The 16,025-nt window shown below is 32.8% G+C and overlaps 1 protein-coding gene across 3 annotated transcripts in view; it reads left to right on the top strand.

Annotated features, from left to right (window-relative positions):
* The window catches only part of STXBP5 (syntaxin binding protein 5), a 165,153-nt gene that overhangs the window by 130,299 nt on the left and 18,829 nt on the right, over positions 1 to 16,025 (top strand). For all 3 annotated transcript variants that reach the window (XM_065889248.1, XM_065889250.1, XM_065889249.1), the window contains 4 exons: positions 2,991 to 3,041; positions 8,375 to 8,614; positions 11,706 to 12,075; positions 12,372 to 12,537. In XM_065889248.1, coding sequence (XP_065745320.1) covers positions 2,991 to 3,041; positions 8,375 to 8,614; positions 11,706 to 12,075; positions 12,372 to 12,537 — 827 coding nt within the window. The remainder of the gene's footprint in view (positions 1 to 2,990; positions 3,042 to 8,374; positions 8,615 to 11,705; positions 12,076 to 12,371; positions 12,538 to 16,025) is intronic.

Here is a 16,025-nt window from a genome sequence, read left to right as displayed (position 1 = left end):
GATGCTGGGAGTAGACATAGTGAGACCTTGCTGAGCACCTCATTCATTCTGTTTATATCCCAACAAGGCCACTCTTGAAGAGTAAGGATCAGTTCTTAGCATAAGAGCCATACCCTAGAACAAAGTTCTAACGGAAATAGACCCACCCTAACAAAGAATAAAACCAAGCTTGTTATCCACCAGTAATTTAACTGCATGGCAGAACAAAACTCAACACCAGTTAAGGTTGATGGTGTAATCCAGGCTCCCTTCAACATATTATCTACTATTCAGTCAAAACATATGTCCACATTCAATCGAAAGTTCCTAGACAAGTGAAATAAAAATTCAAAATCATGAGAAAATGTGACCCATAATTAAGAATTTAAAAAATCAGTAGAAACAGACTATAAGATGACCTAGATGTTGAAATTAGCAGCCAAGAGTTTTAAAGCAGCTGCTATAATATTATATGTTCAGGTACTGAAATGGGAACATGGTCATAGTGAGTGAACAGATGGAGAATATCAGCAGAGAAAATTAAAACTTTATAACAAAGTGAAATACTAGTACTGAAGAGTTCAGTATCTGAAACTATATGGTCAGTTCATCAGATGGGTTTAGTATCACTAGATGGAGACTACAGAAGAAAGGGCTATGGAACCTGAAGGCATAAATCTAAGTTACACAGGAAATGCCAAGGAATTAAATCTTTTCCCCCCTCCACCGCTTCCCCATAAAAATATCTTATAAATTACTCAGGTTTATTTCACTTCTTATGTTTAGATATAGAACTTAGTTTTTGAAATGAACTTAAAAAGAGGTTGAGCTTATAGTTGTGCACGCCATTCTATATTTATATCCTAAAAGTTTTTTTCCATTTTCTTGTTTTAGTTAATTGGAATATTACCATAGAATTAGAATAAAGAAATATTGGATTGTTTACAAGTATATTAATAGCTCATCTGTGTAACATTTTACAGTTTATGAAAAAGTCATTTGTTTATTATTCATAAATAATAAGGTTTATCAAATCCACACTGTGTGTAAGGTATTATGCCCAATGTTTTGCTTATGTCATCTTATATAATCTTCACAACTATGAAATTGTCATTAATATCTATTCCCATTTTACAGATGAGGAAATTTAAGGTTTAGAGAGGCAAAGTGATTGGCCTAAGGTCACACACCTAGTAGTTGGTTGAATTAGATATAAACTCGTATTTGGTCTGATTCCAAATCCAGTCCTAACCACCGTACTTTACACTTCCACATTTTACAAACTAGATGTTGAAGCTTCTTCAAGAAATGTTCGCTGTGGACTTACTATATCTACATACTGGGTTTGATGAATTAGTCTTGTTCCCTATCCTGAAGTTGCTTTTAGTCTAGGGACGTTGATGCTCTCTGTGGTCCACATAACAGCAGCATCAGCATCTCCTGGGAGCCTGTTAGAAGTGCAAGAATCTGATTTCACAAGATACCCAGGTGACTGGTGTGCACATTCAAGATTTATAAGCACTTGATTACGTTTCAGAATAACTTAATCAAATCAGAGTAGCGGGGTCTGGAGAGGCATCCACATTATCTGATTCTGAAAGAGTATCTTTAGACTGTATCTGACTGATTTTTCTCCTTCGAATATTGTATAGATATTATTTATCAGTCTGCGTACATTGTACCTTTGATATTTGGTGAAAACCTCTGAAATCTTTCAAAAGTTTAATATTGCATTTTAAAAAACATTTTGAGAGGGGTATAGTGTCTTCTAGGTTTAAGAGAATTGGATGTTAAATACAAGAGCAGCCATTTATATGATATCAACCAACCATAGATTTGGCTATTTTAGTTTTCTGTTACTTTTTATCTTTTAACTGAGATTGATTAAGTCTGTGTGAAAATGGGATAAGACTGATTCATATATTTGACCCATTGTTGTTATTTTTTAAAGGATGCTAATTAGATTAATGAAGCTTAGAAATAAATACTTGATTTCCCCCTGTCCCTTCCCGGTTTGCCTAATGCCTCTTTCCTAACACTGGATTTGTCATTTTTTTAGATGTGGAAGTTATGTACTATGACTGGATTTCTCTTTGTTTACATGGCGCCCTTATGGACTAGCAGGGTCTGTTCTTTAAATATCTCCTAACAGTCCAGAATTTAACCCAATATACACATTCATGTATTAACAAACAAATGCTTTTTCAAAATTTCACATAGGGAGCACTATTCTGTTACGCATGCACTGCCACTAACATAATAGATATAGTTAAACACCTCCTAACTTTAAATCACTTCCTAGATTTAGGCAATAACTGATTTTCAGGATGGAAAGTGAATTTCAGTAGTTTTTTACCTAGGCTTTTGTATTATTCTAATCCAAAATAGAAGTATCTGTAGTTTATATTTTTGTAAATACTCTAATTTTAGACTGAGCATGACTTTGTTTTTTTGTTTTTTACTAAAATGTAAATTGAGTTGACATATATGAAGAAATGGATGAGCCAAATATTTTTGTGAAGTAATCAAATACTTCAATTTGATTGTAGATATAGGATGTCCTATATTCAAGAGATTAAGTTAAAAAAGAATGAGCCTAATAGCTGTGAAGACGAGGAGCTGGAAAGATTTTATTGTATCACATACCCAAATTCAGTCTTATGCCTCTATTGTCCTTATCTGCAACACCTTCTTTCTGAGAAATGATTTTGCTTCCTTAGAAAAGCCTAACCCTTTCCTGTGAGCCTAAGAAATAATTAACAGTTAGAATTTAAAAGGCTTTCTTGAAGTGAGAGCTTCAAGCACTCAAAGGTGTTACAATCAAGTAAGTACAAACTTTTTAAAAAGTTGAAGATAAGATTTACTTTCCACCCATAACATTATTAATCATATCTTAATTATCTTAGCATCTAAGTAAGAAAAATATTCACTCCTATCTTGAAGAGCAGTTGGTATGAATAAGCATGAATTAGATATTCTTCAGAACTTTAAAAATGCATTTTATTTTTCAGCAAAAATGTCAAGGAAGTTAAGCTTGCCTACTGACCTAAAGCCTGACTTAGGTAAGTAAAATAAATAAACGAAAATACATAGTAGTTAAACTCTCTTTAATGGGAAGACAAGGAAATCAGGAGATTTAAAATGACCATAGACTAGATTTTCATTGAAAATCAAGTTTAATGACTGTTTAAGAATTAATAGCCTTCAGGATGCTTTCTGTAGATTGTAAAGGATAATTATAATATAACTTTAAGCAAATCAAAATAATATATTTCTTCAGCCCTCTCATACTTTATCTAAACAAAGTTTAGTGTAAGATTAAAATATGTGTGATTTTGGATTAATTTCAATTAACCATCTGAAAACTTATTTTGAACTTTATTATTTATATACTTATTTTATGAGAATTTAATATTTTCAAAATAAATGACTAGTTTCCTGTATTACAGTGAATCTCATATCAAGAATCATTATTACTTTTTCACGATAATAAGGTGGAAAATATATCTTTTTCTGTAGTACTCTCTATGCAACCTATCCATTAGGAAAGCAGAGTGAATATATTCACACATTCCTTCTGCTTTATATCCAGCTCCAAAACAGCTCCCTGATATCCCAGGATAGGGACAAATGACATTTTGATAAAGACAAAAATAAGATTCCATGTAGTAAATATAAAGCAGGATTTCCATTTTAATTTTAGAATTTATATTGCCTTTAAGTGGATAAGAAGTATGACTGCATACGGATGATTTCACGCATGTTTGTCTTAGAAACAACTAGATTTTCTCCTTTTTATTTGCTCACCCACCTCATCTTCTCACTGTTAATTCTCTAGATTCCTTGACTATCTTCTTATGCATAATACAGACTTAGGTATTGGTCCATTTCACCTTACTGATTTTAGCATTTCCAAATCATAGTCTTATCTCAGTTATACTGATAGCATGTTATTATGAGTGAGTAGGCATAATATCTTCCACTGTCATCAGTGAAAGCTTCCATTCCTGAACATAGGAAGAACAGTTTAGTAGAACCCTGTAATACCCCTGCTGTTAAGGGAACCAGAAATAAATTCTAGAATGTTGGATAACGTATGTTTTGAGAAGAGCATAGTTCCCTTCACTATAAAAATGAAAGATGCCATTTGAACCCACATGTATCTGAGGCTACCGTTAAGCATTTTTTTCCCCAACAAGAGGGTCCAGAGTTTTCATCAGACTCTCAAAGATGCCCATGATTTTAGTAACACTGAATACTACTACTTAAAATGGTTTTGTGTCTTTTAGTACCTAAAATTCTGTTGAGAAAACACATGTAGAAGTACTTTTTAAATTAGTAAAAATAGATGTCAATTACTTTTTAAAAGAATATTCACACTTATGAATTATTTAAGTAACTTAATCAAAGTGTGTGCTCTGTGCTTTTATAGATCATCTTTATTCAGTTTATCTTTTACTTGTGTGCCCGTGTATCTCAATGCCCTAAGCTAATTATAACTTTGATTAATATATATGTTGAAACAATACCCATGTTGCCTCAATAACTTTCCCTTAAGTCATTGTGCTACTGAACTATTTTTTGATAGAGATTCTTAGCTGGTAATTCTTTTACATTGGCCAGAGAGTCAACGGGGAAAAACAACTATTATCCATAGGCTCAAACTGCCAAATGTTGCTAAAGTAGCTGAGCTGTTGGACTTTTCCTGCAGCTATGGAAGCTTCTGTGAATAGAATTCACTTTTGTTTATAGGGGAATTATGGAACATTGTACTTTCACCATAGCTTCACCCTAGATTCCATGGCCCACAACTCAGGAATCATGGGCGATATTGTTAGACTGCCGATGTCACTTTTCAAGTGTCAAGAACAGGAGGCAAAATATCAAACTGTTATGTATCTTTATGTGAGTAAGTATTTTGTCCTAATTTTTACCCTGACCAAATTTACCTCTTGGCATTATGTTTTGATTGGGGGATATAAAATTTTGTTGCATAAGGCTCTATGTGACAGGAGAGTGTGATATACACAGGTGGAATGTTCTAGGCATCCAGAGAATAACAGGAAAGCAATGATTTTATGACATGGTTGTATCACTAGAGCTGGATGGAGGCATTAATGACAATTTTTTTCTGAGTTTAGATCGGCCAGAAAGACCACATGTTCCAGTTTTGTTTTTTTTTTTAATCTAAACACTGAACTTTAATGCTCAATAATAATCAAAACATTCCACTCGTATGATATTGGTGATATGACTAATCCCATGTTTATCTGGAATTGCCTAACAGATGTTTTAGACTTGAACATGGGCACAAATCCAAACTCTTCCATTAACTAGCTTTCTCAGTCATTTAACCTGTCTGAGCCTCTACTTCATTATTTGTTAAATTATGGTGATAATACTTTTCAGGGTTATTATATAGATTCAATAAAATTATAAATGTAAAGTTTATGATAGTATGAAGCACATGGTAGCCCTACTTAGTGGTAGCTATTTCATTTCTGCTCTTATTAGTAGAATGAAAATGAAAATTTCTATTCCATTTGTTAAGCTTGCCCAATTTCTAATATTTAAGCCACAAAGACCCACAACATCTAACTTAAGAGCAGTCAGTGGTAGTTACAATTTATGAACTGCTGAAGATTCTAACTTGTTTTCAAACAGTTCTACACAGATAAAATAAGCAACCTAATTCTCTTAAGTTCAGAGTTGATTCTGTTTCAGTTCACCTTCCCATATTGATCTAGCCATAGGAGTTTCTCTGGCAATCTAATTTTTATAGAGAAGTCATATAATAAAAACACAGTTGTAGTTTATGAATTTTATGTAGTTAAATTAGTCTATTAAATTAAAATAATGTTTACGTGGCCTGTGAATTAACATTTGAAGTATAGATTGTTGTGAATCACCTATTGTAATTCTAATAGATAACAGTAAAGGTTTTCATACAGCTTAATTTATATTGAAATTTATAATATTAAATTTTCTTGTATCACTGATTTTCATTTTTATCACTAGGTCACAACTGATAATATAGGTGAATATGTCTGTTCATCTTGTTATGTGTATGTCTTATCAAAGTAACAAATATTTTTATCATTGGAAAATAAATTTTAAATTTCTGTTTTTTTTACTAAAATAACTTTGGGAACATAAAGAGTTAACATTTGGAATCAGTATCATATTACAAACTCATCCAGTAATGAGCTATTGCTTATAGAAAGTTGTTTTATTTACATTAAGTAGTTCTTTTCTACTGTGTCATAATCTGTAACAGGAATCTCAGGCAAAAGAAAAGCATTTTTAGAAACTATAGTTAGAAATAACCCATGCTGTTGTCATAACTAGTGGCTTTATTGTTTTCAGAGGCTAACTGTAATCAAAATTATGTTGTATATAATTATTGTTTGGGAGAATTTTTTTTAACCTATGAATCTAAATTTGATTACAAGAAGCTTTTGGGGGGTATAAGTAGGATTCAGTTATGCCTTTTTTATTCAGTAAAATACAACTTAGAAGACTTGAACGTGTTTTTCATTTTTCACAACATTATGAAGTCATTTCTTTCGCAATAGCATTGGAAACATGTGATTTGAGGAATGACTTATTAGATGTGAACAGCAGAAGCTACTGGAAATTTTAATATATCCCAGTGGTGTAGCAGAAACACATTGCTTTAGATACTTCGAACTGTAGGTCTGTCTTCAGCAAGTATATGTTGAATACCTTCATATGCAAGGCACTATGCCAAATTCTGCAGGGCATCAAAAGGAGAGAGCCCTTGTTCTCAAGAAATTTACAGTCACATTAGAACAAGGCTTAAGACAAGTCAGAAATAACTACAGAACAAATGTACTATTCATGCCGGGCGGGGATAAAAAGCTATCAAGATTCAAAAGAGAAAAACTGTGTATGGTTTTAGGAATCAGGATAAACTTCATGAGGATGACAGTACTTGAGATGGAGAATAAACACCATCTAGATAGGTAGAGAAAAGGCAAGGGCACGAATCAGAAAGAAAATCACAAGCAAAAAAGTAGGTAAGCTCCAGGTATGTTTGGAGAACATTGAATGGCTCGGTTTATTTCCCACAGCGAACTGAAGCAGGACAGCACTCTGGCAGATAGGGCCAGGAGGGTAGGTTGAGATATTTTGTGGAGTCTTAAAAACCTGAGTAAGAGTATAAGAGGAACTGTTGCGGACTTTTAAGATAGAGGTGATAGAATTAAAACTGTACCTTGTAAAATTTAGTTGAGTTGTGATAGAACAGTGACAGAGTGAAGGTGGGGAGATCTCTTGGGAATTGTAGTCTAGATGAATGGTGATAAAGGCCTGAACATAGGGTGATGGAAGTTGATTAGTAGTGGAAAGAAGGAAACAGAAACATTAGAATAGCGTAGGACTTTGCATCCCATCAGAGACATGTAAGTAAAGTGAAAGGGAAGAACCAAACTTGGGACTCATTTCAAGTATTGTTTCCCTAGGAGAACAGGGGTGTCATTAATATAAATAGTGCCATTAGAAGAATTTAGAGCCTTGGGGAAATGATGTATTTTGACTTTCCCTAGTGAGACATAATAGGAAAAAATTTTTATAAGCCTTTGGAAATGCATTCCAAGAGAAAAGAGGCCAGGGCTTGAAACAGACTTGAGATTGGCCACAGAGAAGGTAGCTGAAGACAAGAGAGGGTTTATTAGTATAATTTACAAGTATCCCTGTCATTACAGACAGAGCCGGGTAAAGGGAATATACCTGGCATCAAGTTAAGTATGAGCCAGATACCAGTTGTACAGTTTAATGAAAAACGCCTTAGATGAACGTTGGTTACAGTTAAAATCGCATTTAAAAAAAAATAAAGCTAAATTTTTATGGATTAAGGCTTTCATATGGACAGATGTGAAGGAAAAAAGTCCATCATACAATAAATTTGAAGGTAACATCAGAGTACTTATAAAAGCATTTTTTTTAACGTAGAAAATTGAAAATACCCACTTTCCTGATTCTATCTACTCATGAATTATATTACCAAAGGAAGAAACAGCACCGTGAGAAAGGGTAGTAAGGGCTAAGATTGGAAAAGCAGCCAGGATACTAACAGAGAGCTGCACCAAAACCACAGAGATCATCCATCCAAAAACTCACTGAACTAGCTGGGATGACCTCAGCTCAGTTCTGATAAGTGTGGATTTGTCCCTCTGTGTTTCAAATACAAGCAAAGGAAAAAATTGTTAGCATAAAAGTAAATTGTTTTTCTTTTCAATTAAAAGAAACTTAAAATTAAATATGCTGTAGATTTTATCTTTTTGCAGATTAACTATTTGGCAAAACTTATACCAAACAAAAAACATGATATTTTATAACTTGAGCAATCTCACAACATTTTAAATCGTTTCAGATATAAAAGATAATTCCTTCAGCCGATCACGGAGTTCAAGTGTAACCAGCATTGATAAAGAATCCCGAGAAGCAATCTCTGCTCTTCATTTCTGTGAAACTTTTACTCGAAAGGCAGATTCAGCCCCCTCCCCATGTTTGTGGGTTGGTACTACATTGGGAACAGTGCTTGTCATTGCACTGAACCTTCCCCCAGGAGGAGAGCAAAGACTTCTTCAGCCAGTAATTGTGTCTCCAAGTGGTATGTATGCTCTGGTGCTATACTTCTATTGAAGGTTTGCTTTAGTATAATTTAATAGAAGCCTTTGCTTTTCATTTTTGAATCAATCTAAGTCTGAATGGGGATAGTTATAGTCTTATGTTTTTAATTGAAGGAATACATGGAATAAGATTCCAGAATATCATTTACTTATACAGCCATTCAGGTTTTATATTTTTTTAATTCTAGAATCATGTCTAAAATGATTACTACAAAAGAAAATGAGAAAACAAACAAACAAACAAAAACACTGTTGTTCTACTGCATTCTAGGATACCTCAGAATAGTATGTTCTATAAGCAAAAGGATGGTACATATTTAGAGAACAAACAGAAAAGTATATTTTTAAACATTATGCACTTGACTATTTTTAATCTCTAAGTGTGAAGTCTTAAAATACATTAATTTTCTTCTTTGAAGAATTAGAAAAGGTGATTTAATAAAAAAAAGTTAAGAGGAACTAATTTACAGTCTTCCTATATTGAAAATGAGATTGAATTTTATCACATGTATGTGGAATCTGATAGGTCTTGAAATAATTGAGAATTCTGGTTTCCGTTACTAATCTATGCTGATCTAGATAGAAAAAAATAAAAACAAAAACATGGTTTTGCTTATTAGTGTATTTCTTGTTTATATAGTACATTTTAACAATACTTAGAATTTAGAATTAAAATGTAATTATGATTTCTAGTTCTGCCATTTCTGAACTACCTTTACATTAAAGGAACAGTTTGATTTATTCATCCAGCTCAATAATTTACTATATATTGCATACCTAGTTGTTAGAAAAAGTTACATAATGCTGAATTTCTTAACCAATCTCATTTCTTATTAGTAAACAAGTATATGTATTGGAAAAAAAAACTAGAAAGATGAAAATCAAAATGTTGATAGAAATTATCACTGAATAGTGGGATTGTGGGTAATTTTTATTCTTTTTACTGATTTGTAGTTTCTAAATTTTCTACAACAGACAGTTCGTGATAAGAAAATGTTTCCAATAAATAAAAAAGAGAGAGGGATTAAATATAAATAATCTATTAACTATATTAAAAAATATTTAAGATTTTTCCAACTAGCAATAAAGTCAAATTAGCTGTAAATCTACTTTGATATGAAATAATTTTCATGTGTAAGAAAGAACCTTTGGGTTTCTTTTCAATGTTGGAATCTTTGAGGTTTGTTTTTAATAGGATGCCTATTTTAAAATATAACAATGACATTTATATCATATTATCTGTATTGGAACTATGAGGAGAAGAGAGGTGTTTTCCAAGCAGGTGGGTTTCCATGCCTAAGAGCCTGAAATGGTCTATTTTGTCCCCAGCTGTTTTTTGTTGTGGTTTTTTTTGCCTTCAAGAGGAGAACTCAACAATTACCACTACCCTGCTGGAAAACATACTATAATCCTGCCAACTATAGGACAAGCATATATTTAAATATTGGTACATTTTTAGAAAAGCTACTTACTGGGATTACTATATCTCATATATGTTCATATGGACTATAAACCATTCCCAAATTAGCAAACCATTTAAAATAATTAAATTGTCTACTTTCCAAACCTGGACAATAGACTAACGCCAGATGTAGCAAATGAATTGCAGGATGCCCAGTTAAATTTGGACTTTAGATAACATATTTTTTAATATAAATATGTCCCATCTTTCTCTTTGGAAAACTAATGCAGAATTTGGGACACACTTATACTAAAAAAAGTATTGATTGTATATCTGAAATTCAGATTTAACCGGGCATCCTTTATTTTATCTGGCCACCCTGCAATAGACAAAATACATAAATGTGAAGAGGAAAGGAAAATTTTGTCTTCTAAGAAAAATTTTGACAGAACACTGGGATCTCTTCCTCTTAGAAACAAAAGAATATAATATATGGATAATTTTTTGCAAAATATAAGTATAAAGTAATAAAATATGAAAAAAATCTTCTAAAATAAAAACTGAATTGCTAAATCGGTTCTATACCCTCCCTTCTATTGCTTTCCAAATCCTTAATAATATCATTTAGCTTACTTAGAAATGAGCATAAATCATATTTACCTATTCAAGGATATGGAGGAAAGGGAGTCCCGTTAATTAAAGTAAATCAAGAACTATAACTACTAATTTAAGACTGTAAGTTGACCAAAGCAATGTCTTGAGTGTATTTGACTTTTACTGGTAAATAGTTTTTTTGAAGTAATGTTTAGAAATATGTGGAAACTTTTTTTCTCATTGACCCTGTAGATCAGTTCTGTCCATTAAAAATGCAGTGTGAGCCACATATAGTATTCTAAATTTTCTAGTAGCTGTTTTTAAAAAAGTAAAAAAAAAAAAAAAAAGTGAAATTAATTTTAGTAACATATTTCATTTAGCCCAGTCTATCCAAAATACTATCATTTTAGCATGTAATCAGTATTTTTATATCATTTCTCTTTGGAAAACTAATGCAGAATTTGGGACACACTTATACTAAAAAAAGTATTGATTGTATATCTGAAATTCAGATTTAACCGGGCATCCTTTATTTTATCTGGCCACCCTGCAATAGACAAAATACATAAATGTGAAGAGGAAAGGAAAATTTTGTCTTCTAAGAAAAATTTTGACAGAACACTGGGAAACAAATTTTCTTGTAATTTTTTCTTTGTACTAAGCCTTCAAATCCAGCATGTATTTCACTCTTAAAACATGCCACAATTTGGACCATCCACACTTCAAGTGGCTAGTGGCTGCCATATTGGACCGTGCAGCTCTAGATGCCATCTGCTTACTCTCATACTCAATGGTAGTACACTTGCAAGGTATGAGACCTAGTTCCACTCATCCTAGTGTTTATCTGTTTGGTAGCAATTATAGTAGCACTTATTTATTTGGTAGCACTTAACTGGTATCTTTTTCCAGATTCAAATATCATGCTTGAAGTTTGAATCCTATCAGTGAGCCAGTGTACAATTTCGGTTCAGTATACATTCTACATATTTTTGAGTGTCTAGTATGTGTCAGAGTTGGAATAAACATATTTACTGTGGGATTAAAATATTTTTTATTTACTAAAATTACAATTTTAGGTACTATATTGAGGTTAAAAGGGGCAGTCCTGAGAATGGCATTCCTGGATTCCACAGGCTGCTTAATGCCACCCGCATATGAATCCTGGAAAGAGCACAATGTTCCTGAAGAGAAGGATGAAAAGGAGAAATTGAAAAAACGAAGACCTGTCTCTGTATCTCCCTCCTCTTCTCAGGAAATTAGTGAAAACCAGTATGCAGTGATATGTTCTGAAAAGCAAGCAAAAGTAATCTCACTGCCAACTCAGAACTGTGCTTATAAGCAAAACATTACAGAGACCTCATTTGTTCTTCGTGGAGATATTGTATCATTGAGTAACAGTATCTGCCTTGCCTGCTTCTGTGCCAATGGACACATTATGACTTTTAGGTAAGAGTTAGATATTTTCTTTTTTTAAACATTTCCTCCCTCAACACATAATGTTGCAGAATTATATTCAGTTTGAAAGAAAGGCTTTTATTTGTTTACAGTCTTATACACTGAGAATTTATTTTCATTCAGTTCATAGTGAACAAGTATGTGAGGAAAACAAATCAGTTTTATCTCCCACTCAGGTACACTAAATCAGAAGGTTTATAAGTTCCCTGCTATTTTTACCTCCTCTAGTATTTGTTCAAGACTAAAACCTACCTGTTTATTAACAAGTTTTTTATTTTTTTCTCAAGTTTGCCAAGTTTAAGACCTCTATTGGATGTGTATTACTTGCCCCTTACCAATATGCGGATAGCCAGAACGTTCTGCTTCACCAACAATGGACAAGCATTATATCTTGTTTCACCTACAGAAATCCAGAGACTCACTTACAGTCAAGAGACCTGTGAAAATCTTCAGGTAAATAACAAAAATATTACTATAATTTCTTCAGAGGTGAAATATTTTCTAAGGTCCCTTATATTGTCCATCCCTTATACTCACAGCAGTGAACAAATGAGCCTACATGAGAATACTCAAAGCCTTTCTTGAGAGTTTGAGAGCACATGTTTTGAGATTGGTGATAAAGTGTCTTCATCAAACTCTTGTTATAAGAGGGACTCCATCTCCTTGATCCATATTTTTTCTCTCCAGTGATGTCAAAGAAATACAAAATACTACATACATTTTATACCCACTTTCCACATAGAATAAATATCTATTATACAGAAACAAAAAAATCCTTTTTAAAGACCTACGTTAATGTGAAGATAATTGTATCTCTTTTAGAGCAAATGTGTCATTCCTTCTCATACTCTGTAGTCATGAGGATGTATATGCATTATAAGAAAAAATAAGATTTGATAGGTTTCCTCTGAATATTTTTGTTCATCTATTTGTGAGAGATTACAAATTCTTTAAATACAAAACTACATCTTTTTTAAATATCGAGTGCTTTATTTGCTTGCATATATATTAGAAATGATCGGTTTAGCGTCAACTTTTAAAATAAAAGTGCTCTTAAAATGTTGGAGCTAAAATATTAATCGATATTTGATATTTAGAGGAAACCGTTATTTAAGGGAACTTCATAGTGAAAGTTTTTGCAATTTATCAGCCGTATTTTCCTGGTTTATAAATTTGAATTTGTGGCTTATTTTTAGCACATGAGCTTTAGAGTCAAGAAGACTGAATTTAAGTCCTAGCCATGCTAGTTACACAATTATGTGACGTTAGACAGGTTTCTGTGTCTGAGCTTCATTCTCTTTAAAATGAGGATAGAAATAACATCTAATGTCATAGGGTCTGATGTAAATTAAAGGAGATAATACTCGTAAAGTGCTTATTATTAGCACAGTGCTTAGTACTGAATATATGTTCAGTGTCAGATGTTTGTGTTATTTCAGTAAGGTAGACTATACTAGAAACATACTCTTAAATGATATCATTATAAATCTTGAGAGTGAAACAAAATTACATATCTGATATATTAAATTCCCATTTACATTTGGGTGGATGTGTTTTTTTAAAGATTCCTAAATTTCTGAATTAAAATTATGCTTTTTATGGGAAAGGTAAAATTTTCCTGTAGTGTTTTCTTTCATTAGTAAAATGTTACTATATTAAGAAATAATATGGACAATTGAATATATTCTTAATTCATTTCAGTCTGAAATGTGGTCTTAATTTAACTACTCAAAATTCTACACTTCATCACTTTTCTGGAATCAATTTATTCTATCCTTGGATCAGTGTTTTATTATTTTAGTAAGAATCAATAGCAGCTACAGCAACTTTACCTATTTATGTTTAAATGAACTGGTCACTTAATAGTACACTCAATTTATCTTGATAACTGTCTGCTATATACCTTCACGATATGGTAAGTGAGAAATGAACTCTGTTCAAGGACCTTGTGATAGAATGTTTTCTTTGGGCAATATTGGCGTTTTATATACCTCTGTATTTTCAGTGCCTAAAAATAATGCCGTGTTAAAAACCTGTTGACTAATGAACTCTGTGGTTTCCAGAGAACCCTATTACATTGTGCATTTATTTAACTTTAACCAAAAAAAAATTAGGAAGATGTTTATAAACATTAATGGAATTTTTAGCCAAGATGGAATAATAGGAACCAGATTAACCCTCCTGCCTGAAACAACAAAGCATACACAAATATGAAATAATAGTTTTCAAGATCCTAGACATCAGGCAGTGAAATGAAAGTAATCCCTGAGAGACAGGAAACAAAAGAGGTGCCCCAGCATTCATGCCTTGATAGAGTTTCCAGAACATTGCAGAGAGAGAACACTAGAGATCTACAAAGGGTGCAAGAGTACTCCGTAGAGTTCTGTTCAGCATATACGTATGGATAAACTCTCTGGCCAGAGAAAGAACCATCTGAAAGGAATAGAGGATTAGAGGGAAACATGCCTTTTCCCAACAGCCAGATGGGAAAAACTTATAATTCATTTATGAGTGTTTTAGTTTCCTAAGGCTGCTGTAACAAATCACCACAAACTTGGTGTCCAGAAACAACATAAATTTATTCTCTTACACTTCTGAAAATTAGAGGTCTGAAATAAGTTTCACTAAGCCAAAATCTAGAGAAGAATCTGTTCTTTGCCTCTTCCATCTTCTTGTAGCTGCCTGCATCCCTTGGCTAGGGACCGCATTACTCCACTCTCTGCCTCCCAGGTCACATTGCCACCTCCTCTTGTGTGTGTCCAATCTCCCTCTGCCTCTCTTTTTAAAAAGACACTTGTAATTGGATTTAGGACTCATCCAGATGATTCAAGATAATTTGCCCGTGGCAAAATACTTCATTACATCTACACAGACCCTTTTTTCCTTACAAGGTAACATTTATAGTTTCCAGGGATTAGGACCTGATGCCTTTAGATGACCATTTTTCAGCAGACTTCAATGGGAAATTGGATAAAGTACTCAGGAAGGTCTTGGCTCATTAGGGAGGAATACTTAGCCTTAAACTGAGCACTGCTCCAGAGTTGCCTAACAAATCATGAAAGCAAGACCCAAAAGGGTCAGAATGTTTCCTAGTATCCCAGAATGAAGCTGAAGATGACTCACAGTAAATTAAAAATATTCAACACCCAACAAAATAAACATCATAATGTCTGGCATCCCGTCAAATGACCAAGCATGCAAAAAGATAAGGCAGCATGACCCATAATGAGAAGACTAATCAATCAATAGAAACCAAGACATAACTGACACAGACACTAAAATTAGCGCAAAAAGACATTAAAGCAATTATAACTGTATTTCATGTGTTTAAAAAGTTAAGTAGGAATATAGAAGATATAGAGGCCAAAGTTGAACTTCTAGAGATGAAAATCCACAGTGTTAGAGTTGAAAAATATACTGGATGAAATTAACAACAGATTAGACATTACAGAAGAAAAGGTTAGGTAACTTGAAAGCACAGCAATAGAAAAAAGCAATTGAGCATTTATACTTGGAAAATTTATAGCGCTGAAACACCTATATTATAAAACAGTATATTAGAAAAGTTCTCATCAAACCAGTGACTTCAGCTTCTACCTTAAGAAAGAGAAAAAGAAGAGCAAGTTAAACCCAAAGTAAACAGAAGAAAGAAAATAATAAATATCCAAGTGGAAATCAATGAAATAGAAAACAGGGAAGCAATAGGAAAACATCAATGAAACCAAAAGCTTGAGCTCTAAAACCAGTAAAATTGGTCTCAAGCCAGACTGATTATGAAGAGAGAAGTGACTTACCACTATCAAGAATGAGAGAAGTGACTACTGTAGATTCTACAAATGTTAAAATGGATAATAAGGAAATATTATGAACAACTTTAGGCCAATAAATTAAAAAACCTGGATGAAATGGGCAAATTCCTTGTGAGACACATATTACCAAAG

Source organism: Phocoena phocoena, chromosome 12 (genome assembly GCF_963924675.1).
Source record: "Phocoena phocoena chromosome 12, mPhoPho1.1, whole genome shotgun sequence".
Taxonomy (NCBI): Eukaryota; Metazoa; Chordata; class Mammalia; order Artiodactyla; family Phocoenidae; genus Phocoena; species Phocoena phocoena.
The sequence above is the reverse complement of the archived record's forward strand: the minus strand, read 5'-3'. Positions and strand labels throughout refer to the sequence as shown.